Genomic DNA, 20,982 nt, shown 5'->3' on the forward strand with positions numbered 1-20,982 from the left:
CAGTTCCCCGTGGGCCGTGTGCACCGCCTGCTCCGCAAGGGCAACTACGCCGAGCGGGTGGGAGCCGGCGCGCCGGTGTACCTGGCGGCGGTGCTGGAGTATCTGACCGCCGAGATCCTGGAGCTGGCGGGCAACGCGGCCCGCGACAACAAGAAGACGCGCATCATCCCGCGCCACCTGCAGCTGGCCATCCGCAACGACGAGGAGCTCAACAAGCTGCTGGGTAAAGTCACCATCGCTCAGGGCGGCGTCCTGCCCAACATCCAGGCCGTGCTGCTGCCCAAGAAGACCGAGAGTCACCACAAGGCCAAGGGCAAGTAGCAACCTGGGTTAATTGCAGCAACTCTTAAAGAGTGTAAACCAAAGGCTCTTTTCAGGGCCACCCATATTTTCTCGGAAAGAACTTAACACTTGCTTTATTGGAGGGGGAAAAGAATGAGAAACGAAAAGCAGTCGGGGTTAAAGGCAATTTGTGGCGAATACCTCAGGTTCAGAAAAAACAGGGAAGATGTTGACATTTGCAAAATTTCATTATCGTGAGCAGACCTTCTAGGCCACTGTTTAATTATCAACCCAGTTACTGTGTTCACGGCCTGCCATTAGCTTCATCACTTTCTGAAACAGTTTGGTAGGAAAGGAGTATTGCCCTGGCTCCAATTTAGCAGAGAGTGCAGCACGTCGCTTCACCACACGGGTCACGGGCGGCGTAAGAGAGCCCCACCGCTACCGACCTGGCACCGGGGCCCTGCACCGGATCCGCAGCTACCAGAAGTTCACCGAGCTGCTGATCCGAGAGCTGCTGTTCCAGCGAGATCTCGAGAGTGGACGGCGCTGGCGCCGCAGGAGGCGTGAAACTACCTGGCGGGCTCTTCGAGGACATCAACCTGTGCACCGTGCCAAGGGAGTCACCATGTTGCCCAGAGCCGTCCAGCTCGCCCACAGATCAACGGAGAGCTTTGTGACACGACAGTACACTCCCCAGAGGCTCCATCAGAGCTACACACATTTTCCCTGACAGATGCGCTGTAAATCATTCTCAGTACCCCACTCCCCACCAAGTTGCAAAATATATGCCCCTAAAATGAAATGAGTAATGAGATGATATCTGTAGGCGTGACATCATCCTAGAGCCCAAGAAAGGCTTTCATATTGGGGAAACGCCTGAAATCTTGTTGCCTCCCTCAGAACTTAGAACCAAGAAGTTTAAGGAAGTGTTTCCCGTAACTATTGCCTTTGATATGTAAATGGTTCCTAGTCACACAGACTGTTAAAACCCTTACCTCACAGACTTAAGCGTCTGTGTGGGGAAAGGAATTATGATGTGGTTTGACAAAGGGCTGTTTATGAATGTTGGAAAAGTACAGTATGTTGAGCTCCTGTCAGAAACCAAGGCCTCCTAGTAAGGCTGATGTTTATCTGTGGAGGAGGATTATTTAATGTGTCATGGCAAATAACTTCGTTGTTGTAAGCAAATAAGGAATACCCTTGTCAATCTTTTTCCTTGCCCAGTTTGCAGAATTTTGCTTCCCACCCTCGCTCACAGAACTCTGATGTAATCTTTAAAAAAGAAATAAAATTCTTAACTTTTCTTGTATATTATGGACACCTTTGGCTGTCTGGTGACATGGAAAATGTTTACAGAATGATGTTTTAAGTGTATGAAGTGCAAAAAATAAAAACAAAAACAAAAAACACACAATTTTATTAAATTAGTTATCAAAGCATTTTTAAAAATAAATTTGATAGTGATATATGCTTATATAATGAACACATTACATAATATCTTTTGGTGAACCTAATAACTTCCATTAATAATTAGATACATATAAATGTTTCAAGATAATTGAGCAAGTCTAATGAGAAATGAAACATGTAATTTCTTTTGGGTAACAAAGTAACAAGTACTGAGGTTTGTGGCCTAAATTCATGATAAAATGGAAAGCTATAATTTAGTTAAAGGTTAATTAAAATTCCCTATCCAAACTCATGGACTTCCCCCTCCCCACCACCACAGCCACTTAACCACTGAATTTTATCCTTAGGGGTATTGTAGCATATATGAATCTTATGCTGAAAACCCTTGCTCTATAGTTTGGTCGATCTACCCCATTTCTTTTCAACTTAATTATTTTTTCCCTGAAACCTCTGTTGGGGTGCAGAAAGTTATCACAAAATATGATGCTTCTACATACGGAAATAAAGAAGCCTAGAAGTCTCTCTGACCTTCCCCTTCACCCCCTCGTCTGTCATTCCTCTGTCAGTTTTCAAAGCACAGGATGAAGCTGTTCCCTTATCTGCCTGAAGTCTGGACCCACCAAAGAAAACGATAATTACCTCTGGTCCTTTAACTGAGATTCTACTAATTTAACTCATATCATAGGAAAGAAGACTGGAGTCTGTCAACACACCTGGACTAACTCTCGTCACAGACTATTGTCTTCTATTTTGATCCCGTTCGATATTTTGAAGAAAATTATTTACTAGTCATTGTCTGGGCCAATTGCATGTTCTGCAGCCCACTGAGCCCCTCTAAAAATCATTTACTCCAACATCCCCTATTTCCCCCTTTCCTATGAAGACTGGTATATAATAATCTGTACCCTATGGGAAATTGGGACAGTACTCTCTTGTGATTCTGCCATGCATTTTCCCCTCCCAGCATGTTGAAATAATAAAATTTGTTATGCCTTTTTCTTTGTATTAATCTCTATCAGATGATTTTTCAGAGAACCTTTAGCGGGTTGAAGGGGAAGTTTCCCTTGCCCCTACACCTCCTCTTCCTATCTGAAAATTTTTTAGCATTAGACATAGACTGATCAGTGAAACAATAGAAACTCAAGAAGTAATTTTAAGTGAAATATTCAACATATGATAAATTAAGTTCCTCAAATCAGTGGGGGAAATATTTAATATATTGCACTGATTAACCAGATGGTTAACTTTCTAAAAAGTTAACTCTCTATACATGAAATCAAATTCAAATTATTACAGTTAGATTTTTTGTAAATGATTCTATCCTGCATTAGTAAGGTTGTAGGCATAATAGGAACTGCTGTTGGAAATGAACACAGGTACACTTTTGGTGGAAGAGAACTTAGCAATATACCTAAAAGATCCTAAAATTCTGGATTTCATTAGTCCATCCTAGATTATGGAGAAAAATGTTACAAAATAGCAGTCTTATGCAAATAGTATTCCAGAAAGACAATACGTGTATACATACATAGTTAAAAACAGTATTTTATTATTTTTAATTTTCGATGAATCTTCTACAATGTTAAAATTTTGTTTAATGAGGATGGGGCAGAAATCATTTTGAATGAAAAAAAAGGAGGAGGAAAATAGACTAGGCCTTGAGGATTGAAAAGAACTGAAAGAGAACAAAAGGGAGTATAGCCCAGCAGACTTGTTTGCCTTTTAGGTCCCCTCCCCTAACACAGAGGTACTTCCCGCCACAGCTCTTTCGGTTTTCAATCTGGTCCGCATAGTTTACATATAAAAGGAAGCTGCTACTACTGGCAGCACGGTTTTCCTCTGTGACTTATTGAGAATGTCTGGCCGCGGTAAAGGAGGCAAGGGTCTGGGAAAAGGGGGCGCTAAGCGCCACCGCAAGGTCCTGCGCGACAACATCCAGGGCATCACCAAGCCCGCCATCCGGCGCCTGGCCCGCCGCGGCGGCGTCAAGCGCATCTCCGGCCTCATCTACGAGGAGACCCGCGGGGTCCTCAAGGTGTTCCTGGAGAACGTGATCCGCGACGCCGTCACCTACACGGAGCACGCCAAGCGCAAGACTGTCACCGCCATGGACGTGGTCTACGCGCTCAAGCGCCAGGGACGCACCCTCTACGGCTTCGGCGGCTAAATAGCACTTTGAGGCCCTGTCATTTACTAAAAAGGCCCTTTTTAGGGCCCCCAAGCTATCAACAAAAGAGCTTAAATGACTACCTGCATGTAATCTACTGAATTCTTCATTGCTGTGAACAGGTTAGCTTGGGATGTTGAAATAGCGACTATTATAACAGGTAGCGGTGGGCTGAGATTTTAGGAGCAGGGGACAGAGCAGAGGCCAGTACCTCGCGGAGGGTTGGAGCTGCTTGCAGCCTGTTCTTGGTCGTTAATTTTATCAAAAGTGAGAGTCAACATTCTTAGGATCTAAATCAGAGCCCGGCCCAACACTAACTTCCCTCGGGTCCTTCGACTATTCCTTAATGTCTCAGAAACAGTGAGGGGTCTGAGAAAGGAATACGTTCCATTAACTGTAGGAAACTCGAGGAAAGCTTTGTGGTGGCTGCAGGGAAAGTTGTGCAGAGACCTCTACCCAGGGGTCGTGGAAAACACGCTTGTTCCTTTCTTTTAGAATCCCGTCTGTTTTACTACCCCGGCTGTTTAACAGTAGTAAATTCTTGATAACACGGTGTATTTACCTCCTTTCTTAGATTTACGTTTTTAGAATACTAAAATACATCAAGTATACAAAAGAAGCTAATGGACACCACACCGCCCATTCAGCAATCCCTCCGTGTGTCTATTCCCGATAGCATAGCCCTCCTTCCAGACCCCAGAATTAACTAGTAGCCTGATTTTGGTATTTACTGGTCCCATGCTTTTTATTTCCTAACTTTAAAAGATGCACATAACCCTAATCAATATGTAGTATCATTTTACACGTTTTAAAAACTTTTCGTAAAAATATATTTTATGCATATCTTTATGAAACATTTGCTTTTGAAATATCCGTGTTGCAATGTACAGTTCTAGTTTATTTTCACTGTTAATCAAGGTTTCTAATACGTCAGTACATGATGTATATATTTCTCTGTTGATGGAGATTTGAATTGTTTTATTTTTTACCCCTCAAACAACGCTGCAATGGGCATTGTTGTACACAACTGTGTGTTCTCTAGTTACGTACTAGGAGTGNAAAAAAAAAAAAAAAATAATATTCCCAATTTGGAGACATTTTAACCCATTTATAAGTCAGAGACAGTTCCTTTTACATTAAGGCAAATAAGTTGACTAGGATATTTTGGAAGGATTTTAAACAATAAGAACTTAAAGGACTCTAATCATGCTACTACTTTAACCTGAAATCCCTATTCTTACTAGGTTTTCTCTGAACATCCAATGCTATATCAGATAATGAGCTTAACATAATAGTTACAACACGGGAATTCCGAGATCTTACGCTGGGATCCTGTACCATGCCTCACTCTGACGACAGCTATTGCTGAAGCTCCACAGAATGGGGCTGCGTGGGGCAGAGGGAACGGACCTCACTCTGGAGCAAACAGCGCTTCTCACAGATGTGGGTGACATGGCAGTTTCCCACCACCTCCCCGTTTCATCCAAATAGATAATGCCTGCTTTTCCACGTCACCTCCCCTTCAGCGTGGCCTGCTGTCTTAACATGCACAGGACATAAGTTGCTATTCAGTTATTTATTTGCCAGTGTTTGCACAGCTGTGTCTGTGTTCATGCATCCTTCTGTGAATCTGCCACTGACAGAGGCTGTTTCAGATTTAGATTTAATCTCTATCAGGGGGGTAATTCGTCTAACTTGCTGTGTGGTGAATATTTAGTATGTGCTATTTGATTATTGCAGTATTTCTGTATAGCTGTAGAAGTGATGAAATACATTTTATGAATATTAAACATGTTTACAATTAAATGTCCTTTACAACGTGTGATTGGATTATGATCCCTATTTATCCAAGCCCAAGACATACAGCTTATGTGCCTTCCCAGGTGACAATAAGAAACATCTGTGTAGCCCAGAATCACTGAGACTGGAAATACCAAGACTTGTGCTTCAAGATCCTGCTGTCTTACTTTTATGATTCAATAATATTAACCCAAATGTTTCTCTCTGGTTTTAGCCTCCAGTGACATACAGTGGAGACCAATCTTACTGGGCATGGGGGGACCAGAGACTAGGAAAAAGGCACCCGATGACAAGCGGGTTTGCACGTAGGCGCCGTCTTGTACAAACGTAGCCATGAGCCTCTCCTCTCTAGAGCTCAGTGTCTGTTACGGTAGCTGCTGCCACATGCGGCTGCCGAGCACTTGAGGGGTGGCTAATCCCAACTGAGATGAGATGGGCTGTCCCTATAAAATCACACTGGATTTTGAAATTTTAGTGCAAAATAGAGAATGCAAAATAGGTCATTAATAGTTTTCATATTGAATACATGCTGAAATGCAATATGTGAAGATATATTGATTAAGTAAAATAGATGAAAGTTAATTTTACCTGTTTCTTTTTACTTTTGTAATGTGATTTCTAGATGACTTAAAATTGCGTGTGAGGTGCATGTGACACTTCTGTCGGGCACCACTGGGCAGGAGTGGCCCCAGGAGAGGGAAGGGCTCCCGCGACGGCAGCGGCTCACCGGGCCTTTCCCGGGGTAGAGAAGGCGACTGTCCCTCTGTTTAGATCTTATGGCCCCTCAACCTCATTTCTCTCTCAGACTCATCCGGGGTTAATTAGGATATGCTGTCATTCCACTGACTATAGATGTCTGATTTTAATGTATGTGCATCCCCACACCCTAAGGATAATTAAAATGCTAATTATGGTCATTATCACCACAATAGCTAATGACCCTATAGAACTAGGTGCGCGCCCCACCCTAAGTACTTTCCATGATAAGCCATTTATTTCATCCTCTGGACAGGCAGCCGGGCAGGCACTGTCCATCTGAACAGATGTGGGCTTGGGACTCGGAGGGATCATGTCAGTGGCTCAAAGTCACACTTGTGGAGGTTGTGGAGCTGTGGCATTCCAGAACCTGCCCTTAACACAAGACAGCACCGCCCTCTAAAATAGCACCCATTCTTGACTTTCTTCGCACGCTACTACCCCTGCCCCGCTAGAGTGTAGTCTGTTCTCCAGAACGTAGATGTTTTTCAGTAAGTTAACAGCTAACTTAATTCAGAATTCAGAAATGCTTGCTGTCTCAGAAACTGGGGGCCTACTATAAGGTTGTAAATGATCCAACTCCTTGTTTTTCCCTAAAGTTGTCCCCAAAACCCTACTTTTAGTTCAGTCTGCTTAAAAATGTAGGTAGTCTAATTCCAATTCAATAAGAAATTTTAAGTACCTACCACATGCCAAACACTGCCAAGTACTGGGGATACAGAGACAAAGGTGACGAAGGATCCCAGCTCACAAAGAGCCCTGTCCCAGTGGACCTGAAGGCAGATCTCTGCTACACAGTGTGTTGAGGGCTGTGTCTGTCCTGTTGTGGGAACCGAGGAGAGGCGCATCCAGTACTTTTTGGGGTGCAGGGTGTGGACGTAGCGTTAAAAAATCTAAGGGGAGGGCTGCTCGAGCCATCTTAAAATAGCTTGCACTGATTTTCTCGTGCTTTATTTATGTCGCGTGGGGGCCATTGCCAACTGTGCCTGCCGGTGTGGGTGCAAGCGTTGCGTCCCCTGGGTTGTTCAGAGTGTGCTGACCCCACTCCTGTGGTTTTCAGGTACCAGCAAGGTCAACCTCGTGAAGATCGCGTCCACAGCATCCAGCCCGCGGGACACAGCTCTGGCAGCCGTCATCTGCAGCGCTCTGGCCACTGTCCTGCTGGCCCTACTCATCCTCTGTGTCATCTACTGTAAGAGGCAGTTCATGGAGAAAAAACCCAGCTGTAAGTTTCGAGCTTGTCGTGTTTCTCAGCATTTGGTGGAGTGCATGTACAGTGATTGTCATGCAGGTGTTCCACGAGACGTGGCATCACCGAGCTGCTAAAGAGTAGAGGCCACATGGAGTAGACCTTGCCAGGATGGCATGACACCATCAGGACACTGGCAAGGCCGTAAAGTCCCCATGCCACTGGGCAAAAATAAAAGTCACCCTAAGTTCTGGTAACATAAGAACGCTAAATCTTGAATTTTTGTAACAAATTGCCGTCGGCCCTCTGTATCCGTGAGTTCCACATCTGTGGATCCACCAACCACAGATTGAAAATATTCGGGGAGAAAAAGTTGCCTCTGTACTGAAGAGGTACAGTCTTTTTCTTGTCATTATTTCCTAAACAGTACAGTACAACACCTGTTTACATAGCATTTGCAATATATTGGGAATAAGTAATCTAGAGATATTTTAAAGTCTACGGAAGGATTGTGCAGATTAAATGCAAATACTAGACCATCTCATATCAGGGACTTCAGCACCCGAGGATTTTGGTATCTGCAGGATTCCCGGAACCAATGCCCCACGGATACTGAGAGATGACTGTATTTTATATTTGTGCTTTCGTGTAAGAAGAAATGATCAAACATTTGAATGATGGCTGACTTTTCCTTTAAAAACACAGCAGCTAGAATGTACCAGTCTGCATTACGATGTTAGCAGGGCTCCCCTACAGAGGAAATCGTGTTCGCTGACACAGTTCTCCTTCCCTCGTCCAGGGTCTCTGAGATCACAGGACATTCAGTACAATGGTTCTGAGCTGTCGTGTTTTGACAGACCTCCGCTCAGCAACTGTGCTCACAGAGCATGCCACCAATGCCACCGAGACCTGGCCCAGAACTGCGGTAAGCAGGGGAGGGCACAGAGAGAAACTGCAGGGAAATGCTCACGTTCTCTCCCAGCGAGGCTGCGGGGCTCAGTTTCCTAGTTAAAGCTAGTCTTGCTAATTATTCTCCGATGTTCCCTGTTGACTGGGGTGTTTTGAGTCTCTTCAGCATTAAAAAGAAAATAAGCATCTTGTTAGAATTTTGAGAATTTTTCAGCAACTTTTTAGGCAAGTTTGCTGTTCTTGTTTTGAGTCTGTTGCTTTAAAATTACCTTTTGTAGAGTAGGCGTTTGTATCCTTTGCTGTCTGATTGATTCAAACTGAACGTTGATGTGTCTATTGTAACGTTTTGGGTTTTTAAAATTTCTTAAAGAAGAGGGAGGTGAGAGGCCCATGACCAGGTTTTCCACAAACCACAGTTGCCTCTTGGATTATTGATGGAAGTGAAAGTTTAGGAAAGTCATTCCAGTGGAAATCACTCTCTCACTTGGGCAAATGCGGGCAAAGGTAACACCAGCTCTCTTGGCCACTTACTTGTATGCATTAAGTACGAGGTTTCCACACTCCACACCTCACTCCACACCACCCCCTATTAAAATCATACATGGCGAACAACCTTCTGCCGAAGCCGGCCCTTGCTCCATGCTGTCCTGTCACTTCCCATTTCTGAGTGCAGTGCCAGTGGCACCACTCTGTTCCTCGGACCAGTCTTTGCTTTAATTTAAACATATCCCAGTTAGATTGACTCATTCTCTTGGAACCATACAATCTTCCATTTCAAGAAATTGCAGGATTCACTTTTCCAATCTTGTATAGCAAATTTGGAATAAGACGTTTCCAACATAATTCTTTTTCTACTGATCATTAGTATCTTTTATTTTAGGAATGGGTTAAGAACAAAACACAAGGGCCGGCCCGGTGGCGCACTGCTACAGTGCGCCGCTTGGGAGCACGGCGGCGCTCCCGCCGAGGGTTCGGATCCCACATACAGACCGGTTCCCACTCACTGGCTGAGCAAGGTGCGGGCGCAACACCGAGGGTTGCAATCCGTTGCCGGACACAAAAAAAGACAAAAAGGAAAAAAAAAAGAACAAAACACAAGACTTTCTGTGGCATATATGGATCTAGTTTTGCCTTTGCCTGCATAAATAATAGACTCGTAGACAGCTATTGACAGTAACTGTGGGATCCCCATATGCTCCCCAAGCACCATGGACACTGGTATTAGAATCACAGTGAACAGGAATAATTTCTTGAGAGATGAACTCTAATTTTAAATGTAACAAAATACAGCTTTGTGCAAATGCTGCCTCATCTTTACTTTGATCTGGAAAGGAAGATTAAACGTGCAGATGGCTTCGTTGCAGTCCCCCTAGCAGAATGCAGGCTGGAGAGACCACCCACGCCAACACCGAGTCCAGCGCAGCTGGTCATCTCAAGCACTTCCTCCCTAATGGCAGTGCCTTTTTGTTCTTTCAACTTTTTGTTTTGACATATTTCAGACTTACAGAAATGTTGAGAGAGTAGGACGAAGAATCCCCGCATGTCCTTTACGCGGATTCCCCCAAAACTGACATTTTATCTCACTCCACACTTGCCTCATTTCTCCCGCCCCCCAGTATGGTATAAATATGCACACTTCTTTTTTTCATTTGCCATTTAAAAATCAGTTGCAGATACGACGTCCTTTTTTAATACTTTTGTCTTTGTTTCTTAAGAACAAGAACATTCTCTTACCTAACAACAGCATGATTATTAAAATCAGGAAATTAGTATTAATTCAATGCTATTATGTAATCTATAGCACATATTCAGATTTTCTTAATTGTCCCAATAACGTTCTTCACTGCAGAGGAAAATCCCAGATAACACTGTTGCCAAATTTAGCTAAATCTCTTTGACCTCTTAATCTGGAATAGTTCCTTAACCTTTCTTTGTGCTTCATGACAGTGATATTTTTGAAAAGTGCAGGCCAGTAATTTTGTAGGGTGACCTCAGTTTGGGTTTGTCCGATGATCTCTCAGGATTAGATTCAGAAAGACTGCAGAGGATATGCTGTGTCCTTCTCAGTGCCCCGTATCAGGAGTCACAGGTGTCCGTCTGTCCTGTGCCTGGTCAGGTTAACTTTAGTCACTTAGTAATTAAGCTGGTATCTGCCAGGTTTCTCCACTGGAAATAATTGTTATTTTCTTTGTAATTAATAACTATTTTGTGGGGAGATACTTTAAGACCATATAAATATCCTGTTACTCCCCAAACTTTCACCTGGTAGTTTAGCGTGCTCTGGTAATTCTTCCCTGAATCAGTCATTACTTGGGTGGTTCACAAATGCTGCTTTTCCAGTCCCATCGTCCTCCACATTTGCTGGCTGGCCTCCTATGTAAGAGGAACTTCCCCTCCTTATGATTCATTTATTTACTTTGATTAGTTTAGACTCGTGGGCCTGTTCAATGGTTACAATCCTTTGGAATCATTGTTCATTTTGATGCTCAGATTCTCCTAGGTTTGGCCAATGGACATCCCTTCAGGCTGGCTCCTGTGCCGTGGTGACCTGTCCTCATTATTCTTTTAGCTCTCTCTTACTTTCTGGCACAAAAAGAAGTTCCAGGCTCATCTTGAACTTTCGCTAGAATTAGCCATTTCCACAAGGAGTGGGAGTGCTTTGCTATTAAATAATTTTGAAATGTCCTATAGCGAGCACAGCATAGGCTCGTTGAGTCACCTGGCAATCAGGCGAGTTCGCCACAGTGACAGCAGCAGCCACTCAGATGGCACCAGCCGCAGGCCTGGCTTTGAGAGAGCGTTCTGGGCTTCCGTCCCGCCTAACACCGGTTTGCACTTACAGCTTAGTATTTGACATTCATTTCAGAAAGAGAGATATTTGTTTCACAATATTTTTTTCTTGCTCATAAAAGTAAAGAGATATTCCTCATGAAAAGTTTGGATACACATATGAACATATGCATATGTGTAAATGTACAATTTCTCCAAGGCTTTTTCTCGTTTGTGTGTCTATGTGTCTGTGTGCTTTAGTATGTTTATGGTTTTAAAAAATCAGAATTATTGATGTATGAAAGGTCTTCAGAAGGTTCATCTTTCCATGAACTTTTTGAAGACCCCCACATATATATAGAGAGAGAGCTAGAAGTCTAGAAAGCTGTTCACCAAAATGTTGACCGTGTTTATTTCCAGTTTGTAGGATTGGGTAAGATTTATTTTTAAATTTTATCTAATCTCTCACTTTATATTTTAAAATTTTTCTTCAATAATCTTGTATTATCTTTGTAACCAAAAAGATATGCTTCTTCCGTGAACATTATGGCTTGTAAAGCTGTGTGCGCACATCTACTTAATCCTAAAGTTACATTCCTAGCAAGGAAAACAACCGTGTGTTTGTGTGTGCGTTGACTAAAGCGTGTGAACATGTCCACGCTCTGTCCGTATCGCTGGACCACGCAACAGCGTCTGCACTGTCACTCGTCTGCACAGCAGTGCACAGGCGTCTCGTGCCACATGCCCCCTCGCAGACTGCAGTATTACTTTTCATCGTTTTTATTGTGATAAAACACACATAACATAACACTGACCGTCCTCACCATTTTCAGTGTGCAGTTCCGTGGCATTAAGTACACTCTCACTGCGGAGCACCCGTCACCACCGTCCGTCTCCCGAGCTGTGTTCATCGTCCCCAACTGAAACTCTGTCCCCATTAAATGACGACTCCCCGTTCCTCCCTCCTCAGCCCCAGTACGCACCCTTCTACATCTGTCTCTGCAAGTGTGACTTCTCTAGGGACCTCATATAAGTGGTTCATCATTTTTTAAGACAAGAGAATAGAGAACCTCATGCCTCTTTTCCCCAGAAAAGTCTCCTAAAGGGATATAGCTAAGTTTCCAAGAAAAACAATGAACTGGTATTAACGACAAGGTTCCCAGAGAAAAGCATGTGCCTCACAGCTCTGCCGGCTTCCCTAGGGCCTGTCCACCTGATCCCGTCCCTGTGCTGTGACGAGGCCTGCAGCAGCGGCCGGGCCACTCTTCAGGAGAGGTAACTGGGCACTTTGAAACAATAATTTTATGTTCCTTGTGCAAACATACATTCTACTAACTTACCAATTTCCATGTGAAACTATGGAGACATTACTTATTAAATATTACTAATGACATTCTTGATATTAGAGGGGGATAATTCTTTGGCAAGAATTAGGTAGGTCTCCCAAGGTTGCTAATATCCAATACAATGTTCTTTATACTTTACTGTCCATTAATTTTAGTTTTGTCTTATATTCATGATTTGTGACACCTCTCTCATCTGTAATTTTTAACGTGTCAAGTACTCATGACATACTACAATCAAATTTTAGAACAGCAATCAAGAAAACCCAGTTAATACCGAGGAAACTGCATGTTCTAGACATTGGATTAATATAACTATGTTAATTAGAAGTAAGTGTAACAATTCAGTTTTAAAGTAAATGGAGTAATTTGACTTGGGCATGTTTCTAACAGGAAGCACTAGAATTCTAACTTAATAAATTGCCATTTCATCTAGAAGCCTTAAAATGACAGCTGAAAAGCTGCTTTGCAGGAGTGTTTTCTTCTCTCATAGAATATGTAAAGACCTCTTGAACGTGTGTTCAGAAATGCAGGCCCAGCGGGGGAGACCGTGCCCACTCCGTTCCGGTCCCTCTCGCGGTCCTTCTGTGGCGAGTTTTCAGACGCCTGGCCTCTGATGCAAAGTCCCACGGGTGGTGACGACGTGTCTTTTTGCGACTCTTATCCTAAACTTGCCGGAGAAGATGTTAATTCTGTCAGTCCAGAAAAGGAAAGCTCAGCCTCTTTGGATTCAAACAGTAGTCAGGATTTGGTTGGTGGAGCTGTTTCAGTTCAAGCTCATTCTGAAAACTTGACGGAAACTACTGATTTATGTAGATACGACAACACACTGACAGCACCGGCACTAACTCGGGCTGCACCAGCTACCAGATGGCAGCGAGGTCAGGACAGTGGTGATGTCCAGGTAAGGAATGACTGACCCCGGCGTGAACCAGCTTCGACTTATGCTAGAACGACAGGAGTGCAGCTCTATTCCCATCAGAAAACTGGGGGGGACCTCATGAGGTTTTTTCCTCTTTCAAAATTTCTTGTATGTTTTAAAATAAATTGAGTCTTTTTTTTTAAAACAGAGCTAATCTACAAGACCATAAAGGACTGCTGCATTCTTTTATTCTTTTTTTGTAAATTCGACTCCTTAGCCCAGCACCCCGTCCTCCTTCCCTGACTGAGAGAGATGAGTTAGTTGTGGGAGCATCTTGCAAGCAATTCCTCGCCTTCATTTTTTCCTGTGATATTCTTATGCCCAATACTTAAATGCATTTATTCACTGTCAAGTTAATTAGAAGTTAGGTCTCCCAAAGCTGCTCCCTCTTACTGTTGTTTTCTGGATCTCTCTGCTCTGACTGATCAGTTTGATTTGATGGTTGTGGTCTAAGACCCTCCCAGGCGGAAGGGATTAAAATCAGGTTGTTGGAGGTGGCAGTGGCAGAGGGGTGAGGCTTCCTGGCATGTTGCAAAGCTGGAGGCAGGGATGGGTCAGGGACAACTGGGCACTATCTCTGCCTTCTCCTCCAGGTGAGGACGTGGCCTTTGCTGAATTTGACTTAACGTTAAACAACACTTCCTTAAAGGAAGCACATATGTGGTTAGTGTAAGTTCTTCTGGAAGAATGGTGTCAGCCTTGAGTATAAAGGGCAGAGTCACAGCAACAGCACAGCTCCCGGGTCCCGCGAGACCCTGCCCTGCAGGACAGTGTTGCTCTGGCAGCTTCTCCCTTCCTGCCCCAAATCAGGGCCTCTGGGGTCGAGGAAGCGCTGTGACCGAGCTGTGCTGCTCCCACCTGGCTGTGCGGGCCTGCACTCCCATGAGATGTGCACCCCTGCCTCCTTGTATCAGAAACAGTTGAAAGTCAAAGCGTGAATGCAGCTGTGCTCCTTTTAAGATCAGTCCTTAGGGTACGTATTGATCTAAATCTGTAGTGCTTGTTTTTAATTTTATTTTTTGGCAGCTGGCCAGTATAACGATCCGAATCCTTGACCTTGGTGTTATCAGCACCTCTTTCCCAAGTGAGCTGACTAGACAGCCAGTACTTGTTTTTTTAACAATTAAAAAAATATTTTCTACAGAATTTATAGAAAATTCTATAGAGAAAACATCTGTTGGTTTTAGAGGGAAAAATGTTGGTTTTGTTCTCAAAATGAGGGAAATGGAGAAAAGATAAGTGAAGGGAGGAAAAACAAACAGATTAGGCAGTTTTGAGAACGTAAAGTGCATGCCTCTGAGATCTGCTTACAGCTGGGAAAGACTGTTTACTGATCGTGTGCTTTTAAGCCATCCCATGATTTGTATAACTTTCATGGATAGTAAATAGGAGAAGCTTAAGCATTAGCCTAGTTGGGTGTAAGTCTCAAAAATGGACTGTGCCTCACAAAACTCAGGGGCTGAGAACCTCAGCAGCCTAGAGCAGCAGCAGGTCCCACACACCAGCAGAGCACGGCTCAAGCTGAGGGGACACAGACGCAGGGACAGCCCGCCCACAGCAGCAGAGGACTGACTGATGCCTGGCCAGCGAGTCTAACGGCTACCTCCCCTGCCTCTGTCACATCATCTGTGCGCCTGTTCTTGGGGGACAGTCTGAGTCATTTGCATTATTGTGCTACTGGCTAACTAGGGACAGTTCTTCAGGGTCTTGTCAGGAAATAGAATTGCCACTCATCTTAATTTTATAGCTTGTCTCCAAGTTTGTGAAGTAAATTTTTGAGACTGAGGAAGGAAACATCTCGATACCAAGTCATGGCAGAACCAGCCCATTCCTCACCTTTTTCTGCTTGTGTTGTTGGGGGGTGGGGTCAGGCTTATGAGCACTATTGTCATGGCCGTTTGAATGTAAAATTTTAGAAACAGATTTTAGTATATGAGATTGGCATAAAATGACACATTAATTCTTTTTCAAAACCAAAGTAATTATCATGATCTACATAAAGATATTTTCAGCTCGAGTCATTCTGAAAAGAAAGTTGTCGTTACATCTCAAGCGAATCTGACGAGAAAATGTTACAGTCAAGTTGTATGATACAATTTATTAACGAAAGTTTTTTTTATTAACTTCTCGAGATATGTTATCTTATTAGATAATTTAGGTAAATCTAAGTATGACATTCTGAATTCAGAAAAGGAATTGTGAAAATGTGAACCATTTCCATTTCCCCCTACAATTAAAAACAGTAATATTTTTAGCCTGTTTTAAGATACAATCTTTCCCAGATTCTGAAAAGCACTTTCTGTTCAGTTGCATTTACTGACTCTGTGAAATACAGTGAATGACCCTTACATGGGTCCTGGGTGTTTGAATGCCATTGAATGTAAAACCACTGTTCACACAGCAGCTGTAAACCTTTGGGTCTTGCTCCTTGTCTTTATTTCAGTGGTCAGCCAAGTGTTTAACTCAACTAGTTTTGTTTTTTTTTTTTCAATCTACTAAATTCTCAAAAGAACTCACGTTTCCCCCTAACAGGCTAGTTTCCCAAGGTAGAAAACACATTTCCTTGTCATAAAGAACGTGACTTCGGCAGCTCACTATTATGAAGCCGAGCACACGGCTTCCAGTCAGTCTTGCCGACTCCTGGAGTCCGTGTGTGGTGAGCGTGGCTCCGTGTTTAGGGCCACGGGCTCGTTCCTGTGTCAGGAGAGCACTGCCCTTCTAGTCGGGAGGTGCGTAAGGGGCAGCGTGACCACAGCAGTACTTTCATCTTCCCTTGGTGTGAGACTGATTTCTGATGCATGGTGCATTTGTTTCTGCAAACTGTATTTTTTGTATGCTAGTTTTCTTGTGGGTGGATCAAGACCACCCAGAATCTGATGACTGTTACGGTTCAGGATAGAGCCACGCGGGTGGGAGAGCCCTCTGTAGAGCACGGCTCCATCTCAATCAGTTTCCCTGTACACGTCTTCCCGGAAGGGAACAGACTGAGATGTTTGGGACATCACTTGCTGAGATATTTGGGAGAGTGCAGCCAGCCTGTTTACTCACAGGAAGAGCTTTGCATAATGGTTTTAAGCCAGATTTTAAATGTCAACTTGAACAAACAGAAAGAAGGTTAGAAAGATGTGAGAGGACCTGAGTTCTCCTTTGTCAGTCGGCTGAAATCCCTACATTTTCCTTACTGGCATAAAGGATAATTTGCCTCCCACAGAAGGGTTAATGTGTTTATTATTAGCATGTTAATTCGTCAGCATATTTGATGAAACTGTCTCCTATTACTGATAGTACTTCAAAAGCTTTTATTTCTAGATAATCTCCTCAGACCTAGGAAACAATTTTTTCCATAAACTCATCTGATATGTCACTGATGCCAAATTAGTGGTGAATAAGTTAGTGAAGGGTTAATGCATGAATTAAAGATTGACTTACAGTTTGCCAATGCCTCTTCTCTTCCTGAGGTGAGATCAGTGCCCTTTGTGATATGGACGAGTCAAGGGGCCCTTTGCTGAGGATATTTGCCCTCTGAAGATGGTGAGGATTCCAGGCAGACCACTGTAAGAGAAATCGCATTCCCAAACGACTTCCAAACATTCTCCAATAGTTTAATGGAAGTTTTAAATTCAAAGACCTAGTTGTCAAGTAAACAACGTTGCTATATTCATTAATCATCTTTGCTCTTTGAAAGAAGGGAATAAAGAATCCTGAACTCTTTACCTACAACTGCTTTGAAGGAGCATGAAAGAAACAAGCGTTAAATGTCTGCATGAGGTTGAAAATTAGCAAAAGAATTGTTTGTTGATACGTGTGATTGCTATGGTGACATTATCATCTTTTAAGTACTCTACAAATATTGGGTGACTATTTCTTATGAAATCCTTGATTTTATTCTCAAAAGTACATGGGGTCTGGATATTTGAATACCATTGAATGAGCTTCTTGTCCGTACATTATTCAATTCATGTATGCCACTAGTGAAAGTTATTCATAATAACCTTTTACAGTGAGAGATTTAGCAGCTTTAATTTGACGGTATTGTTTTTAAAGCTTTCCCTCTGCTGCTGTTTCAGGAGGCTTGAAGGACTGACTGGCTTCTTTCTGCAGTGGAAGTGTGTTCGTGGAACTAAAAAGGCACCCCCACATCAGGCTTATGGACTGGGCACAGTCTAGACCTTGCACGGCTTCTCAGGGGAAAATAAATCTGAACCAAACTGACAGCAGTGTAAGCCTTTCAACTGGCGGCCTCTGAGCTAGACCAGCTGTAAGCTGAAACCTCAACAAATAACAAGAAAAGACTTCAGACGGACTCATGATATTTTGCCTCTTTCCTAAACTAGAAGCTTCTCTGCTGCAAGAGTGACTTCAAAGACTGATGGGTTGAGATTGCAGACATTTAACAAGGAGCAGAAATGCATTAGTGCTTATTTTCATGGTGAATGTGGTTTTATAAGACCGAAGACCCAGAGTATAAGTTTTCACTTACATTTTCTTTTCAGAAATAATTGCATATAGTCTGTTATCCTACTAAAAGTCAATGCCAGATTAATTACACTAGTGTTTACGTAGAATAGGTTCAAAAGTGAATGTTTCTATTTGAGAAAGTCACTTTATCATGGAAACTGATTAGCTTAGATGGTTAGAATTGACTTCATACTGCCTGCCTAAGTCTTGGGTTTGTTAGATGAAGTTAACTGACCTTACTAGGAATTGGAGGAGAATAACTCTTTTCCAGAGTCTACACTTCTAACCTCAGCCTTTGTCTCATAACACCTGCAGTGATGGTAGCCAGAGAGGCTGGGTTAGGACTGTTGGTTGGAAAAGGGCGGCTCATCGCCCTCAGTTAAAAACCACTTAGCGCACATATCCTAGAGACCTGCATGCAAAGATTAGCATATTTATGTGAAAATTAGTTGACATGGAAGCATGTGTTACATCTGTCCCTTTGCCTGACTTAAAAGATGCAGAAGTTCTTTTACAGAAAAGTGGTGTTTATATACAGAATGATCTTTTATCCACATTGTATCTTATACTAAAGGCTTTAGAAATTACAGCACATCAGGGTCCCTGACTACTGAAGTAGTCTTCAGTGGGAATACAGTACATACCAGAACCAGAAGAAAAAGCACAGTTTGTAGGCAGTGTTTCTGTGAACAGTCTATGAGTGCCCTGTAGTGTCGTTTAACCAGGTTGTCATTGTGCTCCCAACAATCTTGTAAGATTAGTTAGCACAGAATCTCCTACTTTAGCCAGATGATGCTGGATTTAAGAGTATAATGCTTCTATTAAGACATTCCATCCCCTACCACCTTGGTATGTACTCACTAGAGTCGTCCCTAGGGCTAAGAAAGAAATTAACCCAATACAGTCTTGAAGCAGGGAATGGCTCATTGGCTCCTAATCTTCATGCCCTAAAGAAGACTTAATTGAACAGGATTTATTTTTTTTCTGCTTGATCATACATGATCAGATCTGGCCTTTGTCTTTTAACTGCTCTGTCACATTTGCACTTAAAAAAGAAATAGACGTTTGAACATCAGTATGTTCGAATGCACTTAGTATTTTGTTTTGGAATTGACCTGCCCAAATCAGTGTCTTTTAGCTAACGTTTAAACTGAATGTTAAAACTGATCTTTCCAAGGACATTTTTATCTTCTCACTCATTAGCCCATGGTTTTCTCTCTTATGAGACAGTAAAATTCAATGAGCCCTCTTCCTTGTGGCCTCTTCTCTAGTCATGGTTTTTAGTTTTGATATGTGCTTGCCAGTTTGCCTGTATCTGGTCCTTCTTACAACCTCAATTCCTTTACCTGAAATAGGAAGTGAGGGTGTCTCATGGTAACCCGTGATCGTTCACGTCTCTCTAGCGCTTAGTCATAATTGGTTGACTTTTTCTTTTCCTTTTTTTACGTTAAACCAGTAGTTATTAAACCTTGGTAGTCACCAGCTCATATGAGAATTGCCTTTAGGAAGCTCATATAAAATATCTTGGATTTGACCACAGGACAGCTATGAAAGTGCATGTAGTGCCTTTTCTGAGTGGCTTCTCTGTAATTCACATATGTGTGCCACTGCTTCCAACCTGATCATTTCTGTTATGACAGAGGGATGATCAAAGCAGGTCAGGGTTATGTTCTCTTGTGTAACCTGAATATATTTTCCATATGTTGAGCCTTGATTAACTTCAAAGACAAACACTTGCTGGAGAAAGCCAGATTGATGGGAAAGAGACTTTGGCAAAAACTCCTGAAACATCACTTTTGATCAGTAGAGAAATGCTTAGGATTGAAAATTGATTGCATTTGATACTGCATTTGAAAAATCGTGGGCTATTTTTGTCCAGATGAAGACATTTTACCACTACCTGCTCTAGAAACATAAATAATGTTATATTTTACACTCTTGTAAACACTTGAGGAAAAAAATCCAATTTGCATTATTGGAATATCCTACAGCACTCAGTACCTTAGCTGCTAGAGTGCTGCTGTCAGGAAATCTGCACTGGGGACTGTGCACGGCGAGTGGGCAGAGCTGTGGCTTTTCTCACTGCCGAAGCTCAAGGACAAGAAAGAGACAAGGATTTCAAGAGCAACCAAGTAAAGTCATGGGTTTTCTAACTTTGTGTTTGTGGAGTATATTTTTTAAATACTGATTTTTCTACGTTAGATAAAGAGTGAATATTGCTGTTACCTAGGTTAAGCACTACTGTCTGTGCTAGCAAAGGAAAGGAAAGGAAAGGAAAAAAATCCATTACTGCTTTAAGATAGCTTGCATCTACTTAGATTTCATCATTTCTATTTTGCATACTGGAATTTATAAATTTGTAAATTATCGTTTTCTTACACAAATAGTTTTGTAATACCTCTTTTTTAAGTTTGTGAATAAAATTGTTACTTGGTATTCTTATTTCTGTGTCCAGTAAGAAAATGCTTGATTTTGTGCATACAGATACTTGTCTGTTTTCTTTCTCGCCTGAAGTCCACGAGAGGGGCATGCTTGGGATAGAAGCCTCTTGAAATCCTTATTAGTGAGCTGGCCGGACCTCTCAGGCATGTCAAGCTACTGGAAGATGCTCTTCATTTTTTTTTTTTTTTTTCATTTTTTGATGCAAGGAGGGAAGGAACTAAAGAAAAAGAAGTTTTGTTTCTATTCCTCCTTCCTGGGGGTCAGTGGGTGTCCTCCTGCAGAGCAGGGCGGAAGGAACGAGGGAAGGAAGGCGCTTCCGCAGAGCACAGGGTCACCGTGACAGCTTCTTCCTTCCCGGCTTCTGCCTCCCATCTTCTCATTCTCTCCCTTCCTTTCCTTCCTTCCCCTCAGTAAAGCTTTTAAGGCTATAGTTAGATTTTGAGAGGAGACAAACTTTCTGGAAAACTTTTCTTTAAAATTTTAAGGCAACACCTTGCTTTCTCAGCTGCGGAATCTCTGCCATAAAGTGACA

The 20,982-nt window shown here is 42.6% G+C and overlaps 3 protein-coding genes across 4 annotated transcripts in view; all 3 read left to right on the forward strand.

Moving 5' to 3' along the window:
* Window positions 1-321, forward strand: part of LOC103597806 (histone H2A type 1-E-like) — a 1,597-nt gene extending 1,276 nt beyond the window's left edge. Inside the window, exon 2 of the mRNA XM_008581667.1 lies at window positions 4-321. Within this exon, the coding sequence (XP_008579889.1) occupies window positions 4-321 (318 nt within the window). The remainder of the gene's footprint in view (window positions 1-3) is intronic.
* Window positions 322-2,829: 2,508 nt separating this feature from the next.
* On the forward strand, window positions 2,830-3,913 carry LOC103597802 (histone H4). 2 transcript variants are annotated; one of them, XM_008581662.1, is made up of 2 exons: window positions 2,830-2,852; window positions 3,550-3,913. In XM_008581662.1, the coding sequence occupies exon 2, from the start codon at window positions 3,551-3,553 to the stop codon at window positions 3,860-3,862; it is 312 nt and encodes a 103-aa protein (XP_008579884.1). In that variant the 5' UTR covers window positions 2,830-2,852; window position 3,550; the 3' UTR covers window positions 3,863-3,913. The 2 variants fall into 2 exon arrangements, with proteins under 2 accessions (XP_008579884.1, XP_008579882.1); XM_008581660.1 differs by lacking the exon at window positions 2,830-2,852 and having other exon boundaries at window positions 3,549-3,913.
* Window positions 3,914-5,995: 2,082 nt separating this feature from the next.
* On the forward strand, window positions 5,996-19,443 carry TNFRSF19 (tumor necrosis factor receptor superfamily, member 19). The gene is made up of 6 exons (XM_008581668.1): window positions 5,996-6,032; window positions 7,479-7,643; window positions 8,407-8,532; window positions 12,488-12,560; window positions 13,154-13,532; window positions 17,618-19,443. The coding sequence occupies exons 1-6, from the start codon at window positions 5,996-5,998 to the stop codon at window positions 17,624-17,626; spliced, it is 789 nt and encodes a 262-aa protein (XP_008579890.1). The 3' UTR covers window positions 17,627-19,443.
* The last annotated feature ends 1,539 nt before the right edge of the window (window positions 19,444-20,982 follow it).

This window comes from Galeopterus variegatus, unplaced genomic scaffold, assembly GCF_000696425.1.
Source record: "Galeopterus variegatus unplaced genomic scaffold, G_variegatus-3.0.2 Scaffold2429, whole genome shotgun sequence".
Classification (NCBI taxonomy): domain Eukaryota; kingdom Metazoa; phylum Chordata; class Mammalia; order Dermoptera; family Cynocephalidae; genus Galeopterus; species Galeopterus variegatus.

Bases quoted from the DNA above. Each gene is read 5' to 3' on its own strand.
- TNFRSF19 (XM_008581668.1), top strand. From the start codon at position 5,996: ATGAGCCTCTCCTCTCTAGAGCTCAGTGTCTGTTACG. The intron at 7,644-8,406 runs GTAAGTTTCGAG...TCCCTCGTCCAG, and splicing joins CATGGAGAAAAAACCCAGCT to GGTCTCTGAGATCACAGGAC. The intron at 12,561-13,153 runs GTAACTGGGCAC...ACGTGTGTTCAG, and splicing joins CGGGCCACTCTTCAGGAGAG to AAATGCAGGCCCAGCGGGGG.
- LOC103597802 (XM_008581662.1), top strand. From the start codon at position 3,551: ATGTCTGGCCGCGGTAAAGGAGGCAAGGGTCTGGGAAAAGGGGGCGCT.